Genomic DNA, 18,733 nt, shown 5'->3' with positions numbered 1-18,733 from the left:
AAAACTAAGAATGAGTGCTTCCAAAGCAGTCCTGACTGTTGAAAGTGGATATAATTTTGCTGTTGGTTCATGTTTCAGGACTTGTTTAAGTTAATGCTGTGTGCCCCCCCCTCTTTTTTTTTTTTTAAGGGAGGCGATATAACTAACCATAATGGAACAGGTGGACGGTCAATTTATGGAACAGCATTTGAAGATGAGAATTTCGAAGTGAAACACACTGGTCCTGGATTGTTGTCAATGGCAAATAAGGGCAGGGATACAAATAACTCTCAGTTCTTTATAACACTTAAAAAAGCAGAACACTTGGACTTCAAGCATGTGGTATTTGGTTTTGTGAAAGATGGAATGGATGTTGTGAGAAAGATTGAATCCTTTGGTTCTCCTAAAGGACTAGTGAGCGGAAGAGTTGTCATTACAGACTGTGGGCAAATATAGAATTTGGGTATACAGATGTTCTAGGAGTATAAATCAGTATTTAGATGTTATTGACTAATTATTTCAACTTGTTAAAATGGACATTTCTGATGTATAAATGTAAAATTACAGCTTAAAGTTGGATTTTTTATGTGTTCTAATTGATTTTTTGCATGATAAATAAGTTCAGACACTGGCATATTTCAGGTGTATTTGTGTTATCCTGACATATTTGTATTAAATGTCAAATTTTAAAAATTAAATCTTAGTCTTGTTAAAATAAATGTCTTGTTTTCACTCTGATTTGCTTAGAAAAGAAAAACTTGCATGATTTGGCTTCTGTCAAATCTCGATTTTAAATATGTAAATTGTAAGTACTAATTACTGGTCAGTAAACTGAAGGCATTTGAAACTTAATGCTTACTCAAATGTGCAGAAAGCAAGCTGAGGCAGGTAGATTCTGGCTTGTGCTGTCTGAAGTCTCAGAATAGCATGTCAATATTTGAAAGCTAGAGAATAGTTCTTAAATATTTCAATCTCTATTTTGCTAGAGAAGTGTACAAACTTTTTTTTTACACAGAGTATTTCTAAAGGTCTTAGTTTATTGAAAGACATCTGCTTAACATGGGGATTTTACCTGAAATGCTGTAGTATAACCCGCTGCAGCTGCTATGACATGGCTGTCTTGCCTATCTTCTCAACGTTTATTAGCTGTTTGCTGTGGCAACTTGTCTGACCTCACTGCAGAACTGACTTTAAGTGTGGCTTACATATGCCATGGGTCATTTTATCTTTTTTAAATTGTTGTAGTTTAACCCCAGCTGGTGACTTAAGTACCAGACAGCACTCCCCATCCCTTTCTCCCCCACCAAGGGATGGCACTCCCCATCCCTTTCTCCCCCACCAAGGGATGGCACTCCCCATCCCTTTCTCCCCCACCAAGGGATGGCACTCCCCATCCCTTTCTCCCCCACCAAGGGATGGCACTCCCCATCCCTTTCTCCCCCACCAAGGGATGGCACTCCCCATCCCTTTCTCCCCCACCAAGGGATGGCACTCCCCATCCCTTTCTCCCCCACCAAGGGATGGGGAGGGGAATTGGGAACAAAGTTAAACTTGAGGATTTAGGTAAGAACAATTTAGTAATTGCATTTTTTTAAATAATAATAATTAAAAAGAGGGAGAAGGGGAGAGGAAGGAAACCCGAAGGGAGAAAACAAGTGATGCATGATAAGAGTTGCTCACCACCTGCTGACCGATGCCCAGCCAGTCCCTGAGCAGCCATCAGCAGCCCCCAGCCAACCCCTCCCCCCACCAGGCCTGCCGGCCCATGGTATGGAATATCCCTTGGGCTAGCTTGGGTCAGCTGTCCTGGCTGTGTCCCCTCCCAGTCTCCTGTGCCCTGCCAGCCCTCTCGCTGGAGGAACTGAAAAGTCCTTGACGATACAAACATCAGCCAGCAACAACTGACAACATCAGTTACCAGCACTGGTCTCACACCCGACCCAAACCACTGCGTAACTCTGTCCCTGTTGAAACCAGGACAAAAACTTGTCTCTTAATAGTGAATCAGCATGAGCAAAATTGTGGTTTTGTGGGGTTTTTTTATTCCTACTCTACATCTTAATGCTGCCATTATCAAAGTTTTCTTCAAGGTAACCGATCTGGCATTTTGATCTTTTAAATTGAAAATATGTAATTTGAATATTCTGCTTTGAGATTTATTAGTTTTTTAAGGCTAGTAGGAGTACTCCTTCCCTAAAGCTCCTGCAGCAGCATTAAGACTCTTGGACAATAAACCCCAAGGGATGGGGCCGGGCGGCAGGCGCAGCACAGCACCGCGAAGCCGAGTGGGAGTGCGAAACCACTCCCGCACTCCGCAGCCCCGCCGGTGCCCCGCCCGCCCCTGCCCGCTCTGGCCGAGGGCTCCCCCGGCTCCCGCTCCCCCGGCGGCGCCGCCGCTTCCCGGCCCGGGGGCACCAGCCCCGCCCCAGCGGGCGATGGGGGCGTGTGCGCCTGCGCCCCGCCGCGCGCCCGCTGCTTCCGCCGCGGCCTGTCGCGCCTGCGCCCGCCGCCTGCGGCTGGTGGCGGCTTCTTTGAGCGGGAGCGGTGCGGCGGCGCGGTATGGTCGGCCGCGGCCCCGGGGCCGGGCGTCTCTGGCGGCGCTGCCTGCGCGGGCCGGCGGGGGTGAGATTGGAGGGGCGCGGGTAGCGCGCCCGGGGGAGGTGGGGCGGGAGGAGGAGGAGCGCTGGTCCCTCGCCTGGTCCCTGAGGTGCCTGGGGCGGGGGTGTCTGTGTCCCCTTCCATAGGGTCCATTGTAAACACTGGCGTGTGGCGTACGCGTACGGTGTAGAGCCAGAAAAGGGACTGAAACAGAGTAGGAGCTTACGTGTGAGGCGTCCTCCCGCTAGTAGTGCCTCTGCCCCTCGGTTCTGATTGCTTTACGGTGCAAGAGCTGCAGCGCCGTCCTTGTCTGGGCTTGGAATTCCCCTGGAAACTGCAACTCCAAATTCGGTGCGTTCCCAAAACACAGTCTGAGCAGCTTGGCACTTAGTTTTTGCCTACCACCTTCTGGTACCTGTCAGTTGGGCAAGATAATATGTAGATCCTCTTAGTACGCTAGGCATATATGAAATACATATAATAGGATAACTCATTTATTTCATATCTTCTCTTGCCACAGCAATTGCTAGCTTTATTTAGAATGTGTTAGAAGGGTTTGTGATTTTTTGCAAAGCCTAGTGATTAGTTCTGTTTTCAGGGAGCAGGAAATTGTCGCCTAGAATCAAACCCGTAGTTCATGAAGAGACTGCCACAATGATCAGAATGTAAACTATGATGGGTATCATTCCCTTGCTGAGGTAAAGTCGTCTTATTTTACACCAGACAAAGCCAGGTTCTCTGTACTGATTGGAATGAAGGAACTGGATTGCTTCTCCTCTGTTTTCACTACTTGTGCTGATGTAAAAATGTATGGGTCTGCAAATTGGGTTAGGAAACTGATCTGCCTAAAAATCCAGGAGCAAAGACTCCTCCCACATGCTGGTGTTTCAAAAGTCTTTGACACTTTGTAGAAGGAATGCTCATTCACTAGGCACTTACTTTTATTTTGCCTGAAGTCTGTCTTTCACTGAGACAAACTTGCAGTTGCTTGCATCTGAGTTCCGTGGGTCAAATGCTTCCAGCACGTCCAGGGTGTAACAGACCTTAAGCGTTCAAACTCATGCTGCAAAGGAACTAATATGTTGAAAAAATACCTGTGAGCAGCCGAAGACTGGGAGAGATTGATTGAAAGGTGGATTTGAGTTAACTTGTAGTTGGATTGGGAGATTAAGTTGGTGCTGGGAATCATCAAATACAGAAAGCAGCCTTTTTTTTCTGAGGAAGTGTGACTTGCCATTTTAGGATCAGAAACCATTTAAAATATGAGGTGAAGGTTTGAGTTCTATAGTAGCTAATATCTGGATGTATTTGCCCATAGTTTCTCCAGAAAGATTTGCAACTCTGGTAGCATTTTGTAGTGCTCTAGTTGCTATGTTTTTCTTGAGGAATATTTTGCTTTGAATTACAGAACTATTCTTTAAAGAAAAATAATTTCCAAAAGTTATCTTTAAAAAAACTATCACTGAGACTTTAAAGTGTAATGCTTGCAAGGAAGGAAATGCTAGATTTGTTTTCAAGTTTTGTTATTTCATGAGAAAGCAGTATTTAAGTACAAGAAAATACAGCAGTCGATCTCATCATTTAGAGCATAGCAGAGAGATGCAGTGAAATGCAGCTAAGGTCATGAGACATGCGTTGAGTGATCTTTTCTAATGTATGTTTACTTGATTTTGCTTGTAGCCTAATACTTCTGTCATTTGGTTTTTTAGTATGTAGTTAAAAGTTAGTAGGAAAAAGTGGAGAAGGAAACTGACATAAAAAGCTTAGCTATCAAGATAGATGGCACTGTTTCTGTGATTACCTGATCCTACTTTTATGCCCTTATTTTATGTTACTGTCTTCATAGTGTCTTACAGTATCTCAAATATTTTAACATATAACACTATGACTATTTCATTATTAGACTGTGGGGACTATGTTTGCCTCTTAATATGAGGGGCATTTACATTTTGATATTGAAAAAAAAAACCCACTTCCCTTTTCAAAGTCAATAGTTGGTGGTAGGAATTCTGTCACAAGGCACTGTAACTGTTAAACAAGTCAGTTGTAACTTACACTTTCCCTGAAAATTCTGACTATATTACAGTGGGTTTGTGCTTTCTTATAAGATTGCCTTTCAGAAGCGTTACATACTGAACATAAAAGTGGAAGCTCCCTGGTACACAAAGGTAATAACAAACAATGGTGCTTTGATGTCTTTTTCAGGCATCATATATATACAAATATATATATTCAGACAAAATATATACTAAAACTGTCTCATTCCTAAATTTACTTCAAGGTTTGTATTTTCTCATTTAAATAGGTAGACATTCTTGAATGTGATATCTGGGAGCCAGCCTGGGAATGTTAACATTCACATAAAGAGCACAAAGAATGCTTTAGAACAATGGTTCCCAACCTGTTTGTGTTTGTCCTACTTGAAGTAGTTTTAGCAGTCCACCTTGTAATGGATACATTTGGTTTTAATTAAAGACACATATGTGTTTAATATTTAGAATGTCTTTGGGCTTCTTGAGAAACACGTGTTGCTGGTACATGCAGACAGCAGGGTAGAACGATGTGTTTATCAGACTTTGGTTATAGAAAAATTAGTATATGAAGGCAAGCTGTACAGCTTCAGAAAGACAAATCAGGTTTGAAAACTGAATAATTCTTCCTATAGGTTAAGCTGTTAGAATTTTTAATTCATTTGTCAGGCTGCGTCAGTGGTTTTTTTGGTTCTTAAACCTACCTGATTACAAAGCAAGTATTTCTAACAAGTCCTTTTCCAATTCTTAATGTCAGCTTCTCAAATGCAAAATAAAAATGTTATTATTTTATGTATTCCAGGTGACATGGACAGCTTACTGGAAAATACAACTGTTTCTTTATCCAGATGTTCTTTAGAGTCAGAATTTACTGAAAGTGGAAGAGAGAAGAGCATCAGATCTTCTGGTGATTTTCTGCAGACTTATAAAGACTGGGATTGGTAAGAGGTGTTTTCTCTTCAGCTCTCCTTTATCATTTATTATCTCTCATAATCCATGTAAACCATGATGAAACAATATGTTTGGATTGCACTGATACAGAAGTAGTTTTAAGATCCTTGTTTCTTGTTAAGTAAAGAAATGTTTGTGGCTGATGTACGAAATAATGTGAATGCTGATTCTGATGAGAAGTATTGTTTTGCTCACTTTCTGATCTAATCTGTGTATGTTGGAATTGCTAATGGGATACAGGGATGATATAAACGCAACTAGGAGGAAAGCAGATAGCTCAGACTGATGAACAGCTTTAAGTTTATTTAGAGATAATTTGATTCCAAAAGCCAAGAAATCTCTGTTCGGGGCTACTTTACACCAAATATGTAAAAATAATTTAAGAAGAGATTTTATATTTTTAGCTTTTCTGGAATTTGGTTGGTGGTGAGAGAAGAGTGTTGGTTTTACCTGCTGTATACATATGCTTACAGCATGAAAATTCTAGTTATTGTTACTACTTTTAGGTCAGCAACATTATTAACTGTTGTGGTTAAAATCTTGTGAGTAATAATGCTTTCCACCCAAATGATTTAACTCTGCTATTTGTTATCAGTCAAATATCAAAATCTTAGATTGAGCAATGTTTCCTTTTTTGTACAGACTTCTCTCAGTCCTCTATATATGTAGCATGTTAGAAAAGAACCGAGTAATTTCAAATTACTGGTTTTTTTAATTTATTTTTTTTAGTTTTGATGGTGAGCAAGATTCTTTCTGTGGTTCAAGTGGTCTAGAAATAGAAGAAAAGACCATTAATTGCACTGAAACTGATGTAATTCAAAGTACAGCTATATATGTGAAAACAGGTAATAAATACTGAATTTTAAATATTTTTACAGCTCATGTGTGAAGTACAACATGTAATTTAAAAAATTTTCTAGTAGATGTATTTCTGCTCAGTTCATAAATACAATAATCAGCTAAAATGTATTTTGATTTGGGGATTTAACCTTCTATGTGCATATGAGTAACTCCTTTAGAATCAGTTTAGGATTTTCAGACGTACTTGATGCAATACTAACATGTATTTTAAAAATAAAAATCGACCTTTTTATTAAACTGGTTGCCAGGTGACTTTATAATATAAACAAAGAAACAGGGTGGGGTTGAGGTTTTTTTGTTTGGTTGGTTTTATTTTGGTTTAAGTAGCTAGCTGCATTAACGAATACTGCAACTCTGATAAGTCAGATGTCTTTTGTCAGTTAAGGATGGAGAACTGTCAATGAGGAAAGAGTTACTTGTTGTTCAGTTACCTCAGGAAGTTCTAACTAGAAGATTGTAGCAGGGCTCAGGTGGCATTAATTCACTGCAGATGTTTTAGATGCTGCTGCAGTTGGAGGAGTTTGTGAATCAGTGTGGCTCTGTCTCTTGTGGGGAGTTTTAGAAGAACATTGATTTGCTCTTTTGAAAGTGTATCTGGAAGTGCGGTGACAACCAGCCAGCCAACCAACCCCAAAGTGGCCAAAAGGAATCTCAGAAGCCAGGCAGAACAGATCAATGGAACTGTAATAGACTCTCACCAAGGGTTGTGTTAAACTGGTGGGCAGAGTATAAGAACAGCTTTCTGAAAACACATGCTTTGTGAAAAGAAAATAAATAAATTTATTTGTGCTAGGAAAAATGCATTACTATCTGGGATCGAAGGGAAAATAAATACAAACTCTGGTAAATGTCACATACATTTGTTTCAGATACGACTACTTTGTTTTTCTGGTTTCTTTTCACTTTTTTTTTTTATGCTTCTGTTAAGATTTGTGTGGCATTGTAATAATTACACTCTCCTTCCTCACCTGTGAAGCAATCACGCTGTGGTAGAACAACAGGTTTGGTTTATTGTCCTGCTCCAGCTGTGTTGGGTGATCAACCACAGGGCTGCATAATGCATGCCACCAGTTAGCCCTGATTACATCTTTTGCTTATCTAGTAACCTCTTTCCTGTTTCTTGAGGGTCCTTGTCGTTGTCCTTCTTTTATCTTCCCTGGTTGACTGTCAAATAAACAACCTATCCCTAATTACTTTGTCATCATTGGTCTGAGTTTTGCTACAGCTGTACCTGTTGTGGTTTGGGCCCCACAGGCAGCTCAGCCCCTCACAACTTGCTCACGCTCCCTGCCCCCCTGCTCCCCCAGTAGGAAGGGAGAGAATCAGTTAAGGTAAGAGCAAGAAAACTTGCAGGTTGAGGTAAAGACACTCTAATAGGTAAAGCAAAAGCCATGTGCACAAGCAAAACAAAATAAGGAATTCATTCACCACTTCCCATCAGCAGGCAGGTGTTCAGCCATCTGCAGGAAAGCTGGGCTCCATCACACGTAACGGTGACTTGAGAAGATAAGTGCCACATCTCTGAAAGTCCTCCCTTCCTCCTTCTTCCCCAGCTCTTATTGCTGAGCATGATGTCATAATGATGTGGGATCCCTCTGGTCAGTTGAGGTCAACTGCCCTGACTGTGTCCCCTCCAAACTTCTTGTACACCTCAGACCTACTTGCTGGTGAGGCAATGTGAGAAACAGAAACAGCCTTGACTATGCAAGCACTGCTCAGCAATGGCTGAAACATCACTGTGTTATCAACGCTGTTTCCAGCACAAATCCAAAACATAGCCCCGTATGACCTACCAGGAAGAAAATCAGCTCTATCCTAGCCAAAACCAGCACAGTACCCAAATTTGTATTTCTGATACTGTCACCTGGGTAAACTTGGCCTGATGTGATACCTAGCTACAGCTGGCCTTGCAAGGTGTCCCTCCCCAAAAGAGCTCAGTAGTTCCTTTCAATTATGTGTGAATTTTGGCTGTTTGACTATTTGTGAAACCCAGCCATTCCTCGCTGTGCTATCTGCAACTTTCATCAGTTTCTTATACTGTGATCAACAGATCCTTGTGTTGTGTCCGGTAGTTTCTTAAGTCTGTTTCTGTTAACTGAGATGTCAGGCCAACGGCAAGCCAAAGCAAATCACTTGCCTGAAGCCCTTAGAAAAATAATAGGATATTTTGGCTACGTTATGATTCAACCTGTGCATAAATTTCATCCAGATATCTATGGGATTTCTATACTGAAGTGGAGGACCTAGTTTTACTTCTAAAACTCTGTTGATAACTGATCAATTCAAGCAAGTCGTGGAACTTACCTTTGAGCAATTCTCCAGAATTCTTTAGATCACTTTCTCATTTTGATACCTCTTGCTCTATACTTGTTACTTTAAATGCCTAAAGTTTGCTCTTTTGGGCCAACAATCATGTCAGTATTTAAGACTGACTTTTTAATGTGAAATGTTTTTTTTCTTTCCATAGGCGGTACCTTACCATCCCATTTGGCTGCCAATATACAAGAAAATAGTGGCCAAAATATTACCAATTGTTTGGTAAGGAAAATAGTGAGTGGAACTGATGCTCAAGCATGTGATAGTAAAAGCTTAATACCACCTCACATCAGTCAAATTTATGATGAATTACTTGTCATACTTCAGAAGCTCCAGGTAGGAACTGGAATAGCCTTAAAATGTTTGTTGAGTAGTGTTGTGAAGATTCTTGCTTTTGACAGAGGATTTGGAAATTATATGTTAAATCGCTATTATGTACTAAAACTATTATTTATTACTGTTACTGTAACTAATCGCAATCAGTTACATGCTAAAACTCTTGTCATCATCTGCCTCTTTCCCTAAATTAATTCACTGATTTGGTAGTGGTGCTTTGACTTGCGTAGTGGGTAAATCAGATAAAATTGAGCTTGAGGGAATTTGAACACAGTGCTGCTACATCCAAGAGTGTTTTCTGATGCACTGTGGGTACGGAGAGAAGCACCTGCAACCATTGCTTCTCCTGAGAGCACCTGAAACTATTGTCCTGACTCTGGGTACTGCAGAGTGCTCGCCTTGATGGCCTCCTGCAAAAACCTTTCTGTGCTGCTGGGGAATCCCAGCAGTGCACCCCCTAACAGGCCTAGGCCACTTACAAAAGAACCTCCTGTATGGTTTCTTTCTGTAATAGCTCCCATGCTTCTGACTTATTCCCTGCCAGGTCTTTCTTTTGCAACATATGAGATAAAAAATAATTTTGTATCTCTCTTTCTTCACCACTTTTTCAAGGATGCTTCCCGCTAATTGAAGAAACAATATAGTAATCTAGTGTTCAGCACAGACATTTGCATCGGACTCTGTTTTGTCTTACAATTAATACAGTTATCCAAAACTTTTGGAAGCAAAAGCCTACATTTTTCTAGGCTTATACTTGAACAACCATGTAGAGTTAATTTAGTATTTTGGGAGGCCAAGCCATCCTGACGCACATTGAAGTCGTTTGGGTTAACATGTGGGAAAACTGAATGTAGATGTGAGAAATTTTTAATCAGTTAAACAACTATTGTGTAACACTGTAATTTTACAAAAAGCTAAGCATATCTCTGGAAGAGAAAATCCAAGTTCAGTAGAAATTGTGACAATTTCATGGGCTTCAAAGTAATTTCAACATTAATCTTTTTCTTAATACAGAGAGAAAGTTCAGCACAGCAGAAGTATGCTCTGCAACTCCAGAAACGAGAGTGTTTTCTAACAGAGCGAGAAGCATTGCTTTTTAGACGTGAAGCAGCTTTGGCTAAAATAAAAGGCGTTGAGGAAGAAGTTCACACAAAATTTGGAATTGTGGAAGAGGTGCATTAGTATATTTGATGATATTTATTGCTCTACATGCCATTTAACTTGTTTGTACTTATCTTAAGCCATCACATGTTTGCTGGATATAATGCTTATTTCTTTAAAATGTTTGAAATTCCCAAATGAAAGGTTTGCATTAGAAGTACCAAATAATGTTCTTAGAGTTTTTGTATGGCTTCTGTTTCAGGATGGTGTATTTAATTGTCTGATGTGTAGGTGCATTTTACTGTTAAAATTTAGAAAAGAAGGTAACTTGTTTCTAAAACAGTAAAAACTATATGACCAGTATTATAGAAAAAAATATTGTCTATCTGTAATGGCATGTAACTTACATGACTATCTTTGCATTAGCTGTAGTTGAAGTAGATTTCCTTGGAAAGACTTTAAGACACAATGAGATCTTATGACGTAACAGCTATGGCAGAGGGTACTGGCAAAAAAACCACTCAAAAAGTTCAAAGGAAGAAAAGATCAGCCTAACTTGGGGGTGTGGGAGGAAATGGTATGACTTTTCTATAACAAGTAGTAGTAATTAACAACACTGTTCTTGTGAGTATTTGCTATTTAGGTCTTGTGGAAAGTTTTTGTTATTATCCAAAAGGTCACTAAGAGAAGTCCTTAAATATGTGTACTTTGTGTCAAACCCATAAGCTGAGAAATTACAGTTCTTTGAAGTATGCAGATAAACCTTTCCCACAAGCTGTAGAGAGAGGATAGACTACGTGTTAAAAAGGGGAAAATGGGTGTCAGAGGAGCGGGACCTCAACTTTTGAACAGGGAGGGAATAGTTAAGGTGTTAATTTAGATGTTTCCAATCTTCTGAGCTTAGAAGAATATTACACCAGTTAGAGAACCAGCTGATGAAAACTTGGGAAAAATTACAGGTTATCTGTGAAAATTTGTGGAGGTCAAATGGAGTATTAGAAGACCGAAAAAATGTGGTGCCTTTCTTTTCAAAAGGGAAAGAGTTGTACAGCCATCAACTTAGGGTCAGATTTCTAAATAAATAAATAAATGGATCCTGAGACAAGCTATCAACAAACCACAGGAAGCACAATGCAGAAAACAATGCAATACATAACTACTAGTGTGTGTTAATCATAAATTGTTAAGTTAGTCTCATTTCTAGCAAGGTAATGGGTATTGCTAATGGAGGAGTAGTACTTATATATATGCCTGGACTTAATTAGAATTTTTTTATAGTTTTGCAGCATTTGCGTAATCATATTAGGAAAGTATAACATAAATGTAATGGAGTTGGTGTAGAGCTGTAGTGAGACAGTAGTTCACAGTAAAGCTGAAGGAGTGTACATAGTGGATTCTGGAATATCTTTTCCATCCCAGTGTTATTCAGTATTTTCAATAAGAAGTTTGATGTTGAGGAAGACAGTTTATTAAATTTGAAGAAAATAGCAAGTGAGGGGGAATTTCAAGCATGCTGAAAAAGAACATAAGGATTAAAATCTCTCTTGACAAATTGAAGATATGGTAGGTCTGAAAAAAATAGTATACTGTTCAGAAGGTGTGAGTGTACAGTATTGCATTTGAATAAAAATACCAGCTACAGAAACAGAGGATGATGAGCAGATGCATGGATTAAACACAGGATGACTTGAGGGTAAATGGGCCAATCTTCAGCTACACAAAAGGCTGCAACAAAGAAAAAGAAACTAATGTTTTCTTCATGCCTGTGATAAAGGAAGTAGTGGTAGTAAGGGAAAATTAGGTAATAGGAAAAACTAGGTCTAACAAAAATGGTTAAGCATATGAACAGGTAGATTGGTAAGACTGTAGTGTTTCCAAAATTGGAGGACTTAAGAACAGACTTGGCAAATGTCTGGCAGGGGTGAGATGGTGTAGCTAGTTATGATACGGATGACACCACCTGATTTGATTATGGAAGTGGATAGCTTAGACATCCTGGTATCACCTATAACCTTATGGCTTAACAATGGAATTGGTTCTACTTACCTTTTAGATTAAATGTTCTCTACTGATTCTTCCTAGAGCAACTACTGAACTTCAGATAAAGCTCTTAACGGTGCATGTGCAAAACAGAAGTGAAACATTCCATGTGATGTGATAGGGTGCCCTCAGTTGTATGTTGTCAGCATCTGTGTGTTTATTGGTATGAATAGTATTTCATACAGATGGGAAGAAAGAGCCTCAAGTTGCACCGGGGTGGTTTAAATCAGATATTAGGAAAAATTTCTTCACTGAAAAGGTTGTGAACCAGGCTGCCCAGGGAAGTGGTGGAGTTGCCATCCCTGGAGACATTTAAAAGGCGTGTAGATGTGGTGCTTAGAGATATGATTTAGTGGTGGACTTGGCACTGTTAGGTTTGTGGTTGGAATCCTAAGATCATAGGATCTTAAAGGTCTTTTCCAACCTAAATGATTCTATGATTCTGTGTCGTCTTAGGCAAATGTTGCTAGGTGCTTTAGACAAGAATGTCCTGCCCACAGCTGTCCTGAGCCTGCTGCCTGAGAAGAGCAGCATTTGAGGAAAAGGAGTTATGGGTAGTTTCCCTGTATAGCTGGAATAGAAGTTACTGAGCTTCCAAGCAGAAATATACAGAAGTATCTCGTCAGGGCTTGTGTCCTTTAAATTTCTACTGTGCTTTAATTTTATCATTTGCACATGTAGGAAGAGAGGCTATGATTGGAAATGGGAAAATCGAGAATGAGGTGAATGATGAAGAGTAGTGAATTCATGGAAGGGGACAAATGAAAGATAGTATATATAGCTGGAATATTTTTTCAATAAAATAAAACTTTGCTGTTTTATCAAACCTGAGGTACTCTAGAGATTCACTGGTGTCCAAAGAAACTGAAATCTAAAATCATTCATAAGATTCAGGGGAAAGAGAAGAACAGTAGTGGATATGCAGGTTGTAGTTAACAGTTCATATGGTTGCGCTGTAAACCAGAACACTCACTAGTCTGTGAGGCACAGGGTTAGTTTCTTGCTCAGCATCATTCAGAGTAAGCAAAGCCAGAACAGCTAGTTGAGACCTCAAAAGTTGCTGCAAAACAGAATCACAATTTTTTATAATTATATGGAAGAATAAGCTGTAAATAAGAGGTTTGCCATTGATTTTATTTCACAAACATTTCCCACGTCTGACTTGTTTGAGAAATGTACATATTGATATAATCTGTTTTGAGGAAGAATCTGGAAAGACTAAGAGCAATAGGCTGTGTACATTGCTGTGTTTCTTTATAGATTCTTCTTAATATGCAGTGTGGATGTTGTTATGTTGTTTTTCTCACTATTGGTCGAATGTGCAAATTTGGCTATGCAGAATTACAAACTTGATCTTTGAAAGTTTGTCCTACTATTTTAACACTGAAAAAGAATTTAGCTTAGAATTTTTAAATACTCCCTTGTAAATCATGTTTTTAAATTTGCTATTTCTATAGCAACACAAGGCAGAAGTTAAACAGCTGACAGAAGCCTTAAGAGAAATAACTAAAGAAAACAGGAGGCTGAAGTCATCATTTCACACCTTGAAGAAAATGAATGACTCTTTAAAAAAACAGGTAAAATTAGTTATTTCCTGTTATCAATAATTTTATAAATTACAGTCAACAATTTTAAATATTTGAACAGCTTAAGTTTGCAAAACTGGTGATTTTTTGTTTCTGTAAGACACTAATTGATGAATGACTGAAAGTACTTTCCACACCTTTTTCCAATACTTGAAATTTAGCCTCTCTGATCTTCTACAGTGTAAAAAAAAGTCGGACTTACTCCTCTGATCCACTAGCAACATCTAATTGTTAGGAAGGACAGATCCATGTCCTCTGAAGCAAACTGAGAGTGGATGGAGAGAAAGTATTGTGTAACATAATAGAATCCACCTGTGCTGAATTGCTGTGCTGATTCTATTAAATAAAAAACAGAATATGTACTTCTAGCTTTTTTTTGCTGAGTATTTTCAGTTCTTTTTACAAATGTTTATTAAGGTAGTATTTTTGCAGTTCTTAAACTGAGACAATGGTTCATAGTAAAACCAAGAATAAGAATTTTGTGACTGTTAAGTTAGCAATTTGTGTGTCAACATTTTAAGTCTGTCTAAACTATTTGACTGTTTTTTATTGAATTAATTACAGTTCTGATATTCTGAGTACAGTAAAAGTCTACAGCAGAGCCTTATTCTTTCTCTTAGGGATGGTCAGACCTAATTCATGGAATGTTGATGGTTCTGATACAACTCATCTGTCTCTTTATTTCCCCTCACTAAAATCTTTGCTTTTCTGAGCAAACTGAGGGCTTCTGTGATAATCATGCTGTTCATTGTTGTATGCATAGACCATGTTTCTTATATTTAAACGGAGGGTACAGTTTCCCTCATCTTCTCTCACAGAGCAAACTTTTTGTAGCATGGTCAGTAACTATTTCATTCTGCAGAGGATAAAACATTCACTGTCCCCATTAACAAGACTCTTAGACCATTCTTGAGATGTGTGCTCCATTTTTATGTCACTTCTCCTGTGAAAGGTCTTCTATGATTACTGTGAAAAGTAATCAAATGGGTAGTGCCTGTTTATCTAGAGTGGCATTGTAATCCTTATTCTTCCCCTGCAAACTGAAAGGTTGGGCTACAGGTCAACAAACAGTTACTGCTGTCCTATTTGTCCTGAAGAGATTGCCAGGAGAGGTGGTAGTGTCTGCCACCTTGGAGGTATTCAGAAGCTGTCTGGATGTAGTCCTGGGCAGCCTGCTCTCAGTGGCCCTGCTTGACCCTGGGGGTTTGGACCAGGTGACATCCAGAGGTGCCTGCCAACCTAAACCAGTCTGTGATTCTGTGATTTGTTGAGGAGGTAGATGATGGTTTTGTTTCTATCATTTTACATGCTCACAAGAAAAAACTTGAACGTAAACAACTTAGCTGATCAGCAACAACATCAAATAGTTTGTGTGGTAATTAAGTCGAGTGAGTTTTGAATTTACAGATACTTTAATATTTCCTGATTCTTTCAGTTAAATGATGTAACTGAGCTGAACAAGAAGTTGGAAGGTCAAGCAAGAAAAGTACAAGCTCGTTTAGAGAATCTACAAGTAAGGTTTGTTCTTGCATGTACCTGCTTCCTTTATAGGTAACAAGTGAAATATAATTCATTGTTACATTTTGTTGTAGAGGAAGCATGAATTTTTAGTGGTGCAGAAGTCTAAGGATATATGTCAAGTGGTGCAACAAAGGAAACCTGTCAAGCAGGCAAAAGCAATGGTAACATCAAAAATTGCTAAGGTAAGAACTGGGCAAAATAAAAGATTCGTTTGAAAGACATTAGGCAGTGGAGTATTCCCTGTGCTTCTGCTAGGAATTAAAAAATATAATTTCCAATTTTATGAGTGAATTAGAGTAAGAAAAGATACAGATTATATTGGGGGGAAACAGTTAACAAATAATTAAGCTCGTTGCTAAAAATAAGTGGATTTTACATTGTGTATATGTTATATGTATATATTTTTATTTATATGGTATGTTTTCCTCTTCCTGTCACTTCATCTTTCATCTGTCAATTAAAATTATAACCTGCCTACACTGTATGTGGTTTCTTTTGCTGTGTCAGAGCAAATCTTAAACTCATTCTGGTTACTGCTACAGTACAGCGCCATTCTTATGAATAACACCAGCTAAAAAGTAGTCAGTCAGGAGTATCAGATAAATAACCTTAATTTTTAAAGCCAAAAGTGATTGTACTACTGTTATTTTTTTGAGAAGTAGTCTTTAATTAGGAAAAGATAATAAATAAAATATTCATACACATTTCCAAAATTATCACCTTGTGTTCCTTAAAATATCTTCTTACATCTCATAATGAAATGCTTTCTGTCTCCGTGTTGTTCTATTTAGTAGCAAGTTCTCTGATAGTTCTCTACCAACATCTCCCAACTGGTGATTTTCTCCAGCTAGAGGCTAAACTGTGAAATGAGAGATATTCACAGCATCCTACTTATTCCGCATGAGATGCTTTAGAACTGTGCTGTCTATATATAGTCAACATATTTCTCTGTTTACATAGGTTTTAGTGTACTTTGGTTGCAAGTGAAATATAAATGGTATTGGTAGTTACAGTTCTGAACAAAGAGGAAAACAGTTGTCTGAAGATAGATAGAAGAAAACTTTTGAAGTCCCTAGAGAACTGTTCATGCAGCCTGTCTTCAGGTATCTCTGGATATTTTCCATAGAGTATTTCATTGCAGTGTAGTACAGGGACAGAGTGACAATTTGTTGAAGTCTTTGTTCTTTTTCTAACAATGCTGGTTACCCAGTTAAATTTTAACTGGATTTTGTGAAATAAAGCAAAGGGATGTTGAAGTAAGAATTTTGACATTCAAAGGACATTAAACATTTCCTTCTCCTGTAATTTATTTGGCCAGAAGTATAAAAAGTGAGTGACTGTATGTGAAAATCTTTTTCCCAGGCCTTTTATAACTGTTTGTCTATCTACAAAATAAATGACGTGGGTATTTTTTCATACTCAGAAACCAACACAAATAGTACTCGTTCTGCAGTGGGCAAGGGAGTGAGGTGTGGGTGAGAGAGAGAAATGATGCAGCGTTCTTTCTGATTCTCTGTAAGAAAGGCCTGACAACAGATGGCTTAATAAAACAGCTCTTTTAATAAGACAGAAGAGGAATATAGATAGTGAGTAAATCTTATGTCCCTTCAGATGCTGGGAACCTTGCACATGTGCAGCATCTGTGGATTTTTTCCCAGGGCAGGCTGAACAGGTCCTGTCCATGGAGAGAAGCTCCTCCTGTTTGGCTGTTCAAACTACTATATCATTTTCTTGCAAGAAAACAATACTGTTCCTGAAGGACATTCACAGGAGAACTTATTGCTGCCCTTTTATACAAAGGCAAGGCCAACCAGGAGGCATGATCACTGGTACCGAGTTGGAGCTGCCTGCAGGCTCCTGTTACTGTTGGCAGAGTTTATAGTGTGGCCAAACACAGTATAAACTATGCAGCACAGCACAGGCTGCACCTGCTCAGATTAACTGTAATGTAGATCTCTGACTCCTTGAGGTACGGTGGTCTCCTGGTCAGGATTGCTGCCTTCCACTGCTTGATCCACATAGGTTTACCTTTCCCAGAGATAATGTAAGTTACAGATTATATTAATAACATACAGGCTTCTCAAACCCTAGGTACAATGCCCAACAGAGAACACATAGCTTGATCAAGATTATGGTTTCCTTGAACATAACATTTTCCACAGGCTCCCAATACAGTAACATACCTCCCAGGCTTTATCAGGCATATGCTCATCATCCTTTAAATTATGCATAATATTTCGGAACTAATTTACTCTCATATATTTCAGTCTGTTACTGTTTTGACTTAGAAAAATCATTAACTTGAAAGGTGAAATATCTGTTGTTGTGGATGTATTACAGCTACCATTGAATTCACAAGTTTATGAGCTCTTAGCTTTTCTTATGGATTGGATCTCAGACGAGCACCTTAGCAAAATAAAAATACAAGAAGAAAGAGAGGATAGTCATAAACTTCTGGTTACCCAGACCTCCAAAAAAGTCTGCATCCAGGAAAGCTGTATGAAGGTAAAGGGGGTTGGATTGTTTGCTTCTGTGAATATGTTTTGAGATTTTATAGGAGTTCTTACTTGATTTTGAGAATTATACAGGTCAGCCTGTTCTATACATGCTTTGGATACAGTAATTAAAACAAAATCACAGTTGGTAAGTCAGTTTTATTGCGGCAGTGAGATATAAGGTGACAATTCGTCATTTGTAAAGCATACAGATAAAATTTAAGGAAAAGTGTTCAGCTTCAACTTGAAAGTTTCAGCATTTTATTTCAAGTCACTTCTGTCAGTTGATAATTTATAATTTTTGTGTAATACTGGACATAATTCCTTTTATCTAAGGAGATGAACATGTCTAATTTAAAATATTTTGATGTGTATATTAGGTAGAAAAGTTTCAATTTATGACTGATAAAAGGTGATACTATTCTATATTTCTAACTTGTTTTCCTTCTGGAGATACCAAGATTTGAAACTCAATAAGGTGTTCAGAAAATCTTCTTTTAATGTTATTCTTCACTATATTAAAGAATTGTAGCTATTGAGATTGGATTTACTGAGATTGAGCTCGTCTGATGTATCGCCACTTTTGCATGTAAACCCCTGTGAAATTTAAAATCTGTGTATGTGCATAATTCTGTTAGCTGGATCTGCCCAGTGAGTATTTGCATATGTAATCTGTTAAACTCCAAGTAAAAGTTGGGAGTTCTGTTTGTTTTTCCCTTATGGTTAGCTTATACAGTACTGTCATATATTGCATGTAATTTTAATTTTTTATGTTTTACAGCTTTTGCCTATAGCTACTGAGCAACTCCAGTGGATGCCATTTGTGAATCCTAAACTGCATATACCTGTGATTAGATTTATTTACTGGTCAATAAGACAGCTAGACGCTGGTATTCAGGTAAAACAAGTATTGCTCTTG

At 38.6% G+C, this 18,733-nt stretch overlaps 2 protein-coding genes across 8 annotated transcripts in view; both read left to right on the top strand.

Annotated features, from left to right (window-relative positions):
- Positions 1–698, top strand: part of RGPD4 (RANBP2 like and GRIP domain containing 4) — a 34,952-nt gene extending 34,254 nt beyond the window's left edge. For all 4 annotated transcript variants that reach the window (XM_055701314.1, XM_055701313.1, XM_055701312.1 and 1 more), the window contains one exon: positions 130–698. In XM_055701314.1, coding sequence (XP_055557289.1) covers positions 130–435 — 306 coding nt within the window. In that variant the 3' untranslated portion in view covers positions 436–698. The remainder of the gene's footprint in view (positions 1–129) is intronic.
- A 1,770-nt stretch (positions 699–2,468) lies between these two features.
- Positions 2,469–18,733, top strand: part of CCDC138 (coiled-coil domain containing 138) — a 42,100-nt gene continuing 25,835 nt past the window's right edge. Inside the window, exons 1-10 of one of the 4 annotated variants that reach the window (XM_055702514.1) lie at positions 2,469–2,601; positions 5,410–5,548; positions 6,288–6,403; positions 8,887–9,071; positions 10,086–10,244; positions 13,670–13,789; positions 15,234–15,311; positions 15,391–15,501; positions 17,660–17,824; positions 18,596–18,712. In XM_055702514.1, the coding sequence (XP_055558489.1) occupies positions 5,415–5,548; positions 6,288–6,403; positions 8,887–9,071; positions 10,086–10,244; positions 13,670–13,789; positions 15,234–15,311; positions 15,391–15,501; positions 17,660–17,824; positions 18,596–18,712 (1,185 nt within the window). In that variant the 5' untranslated portion in view covers positions 2,469–2,601; positions 5,410–5,414. Of the gene's footprint in view, positions 2,602–2,680; positions 2,929–3,959; positions 4,746–5,409; positions 5,549–6,287; positions 6,404–8,886; positions 9,072–10,085; positions 10,245–13,669; positions 13,790–15,233; positions 15,312–15,390; positions 15,502–17,659; positions 17,825–18,595; positions 18,713–18,733 lie in introns of those variants that run through there. The other 3 variants (XM_055702513.1, XM_055702510.1, XM_055702511.1) reach the window with 3 other exon arrangements.

Source organism: Falco cherrug, chromosome 2 (assembly GCF_023634085.1).
Source record: "Falco cherrug isolate bFalChe1 chromosome 2, bFalChe1.pri, whole genome shotgun sequence".
Lineage (NCBI taxonomy): Eukaryota > Metazoa > Chordata > Aves > Falconiformes > Falconidae > Falco > Falco cherrug.
Note: the sequence above shows the minus strand (reverse complement) of the source record. Positions and strands in the feature narration are given on the sequence as shown.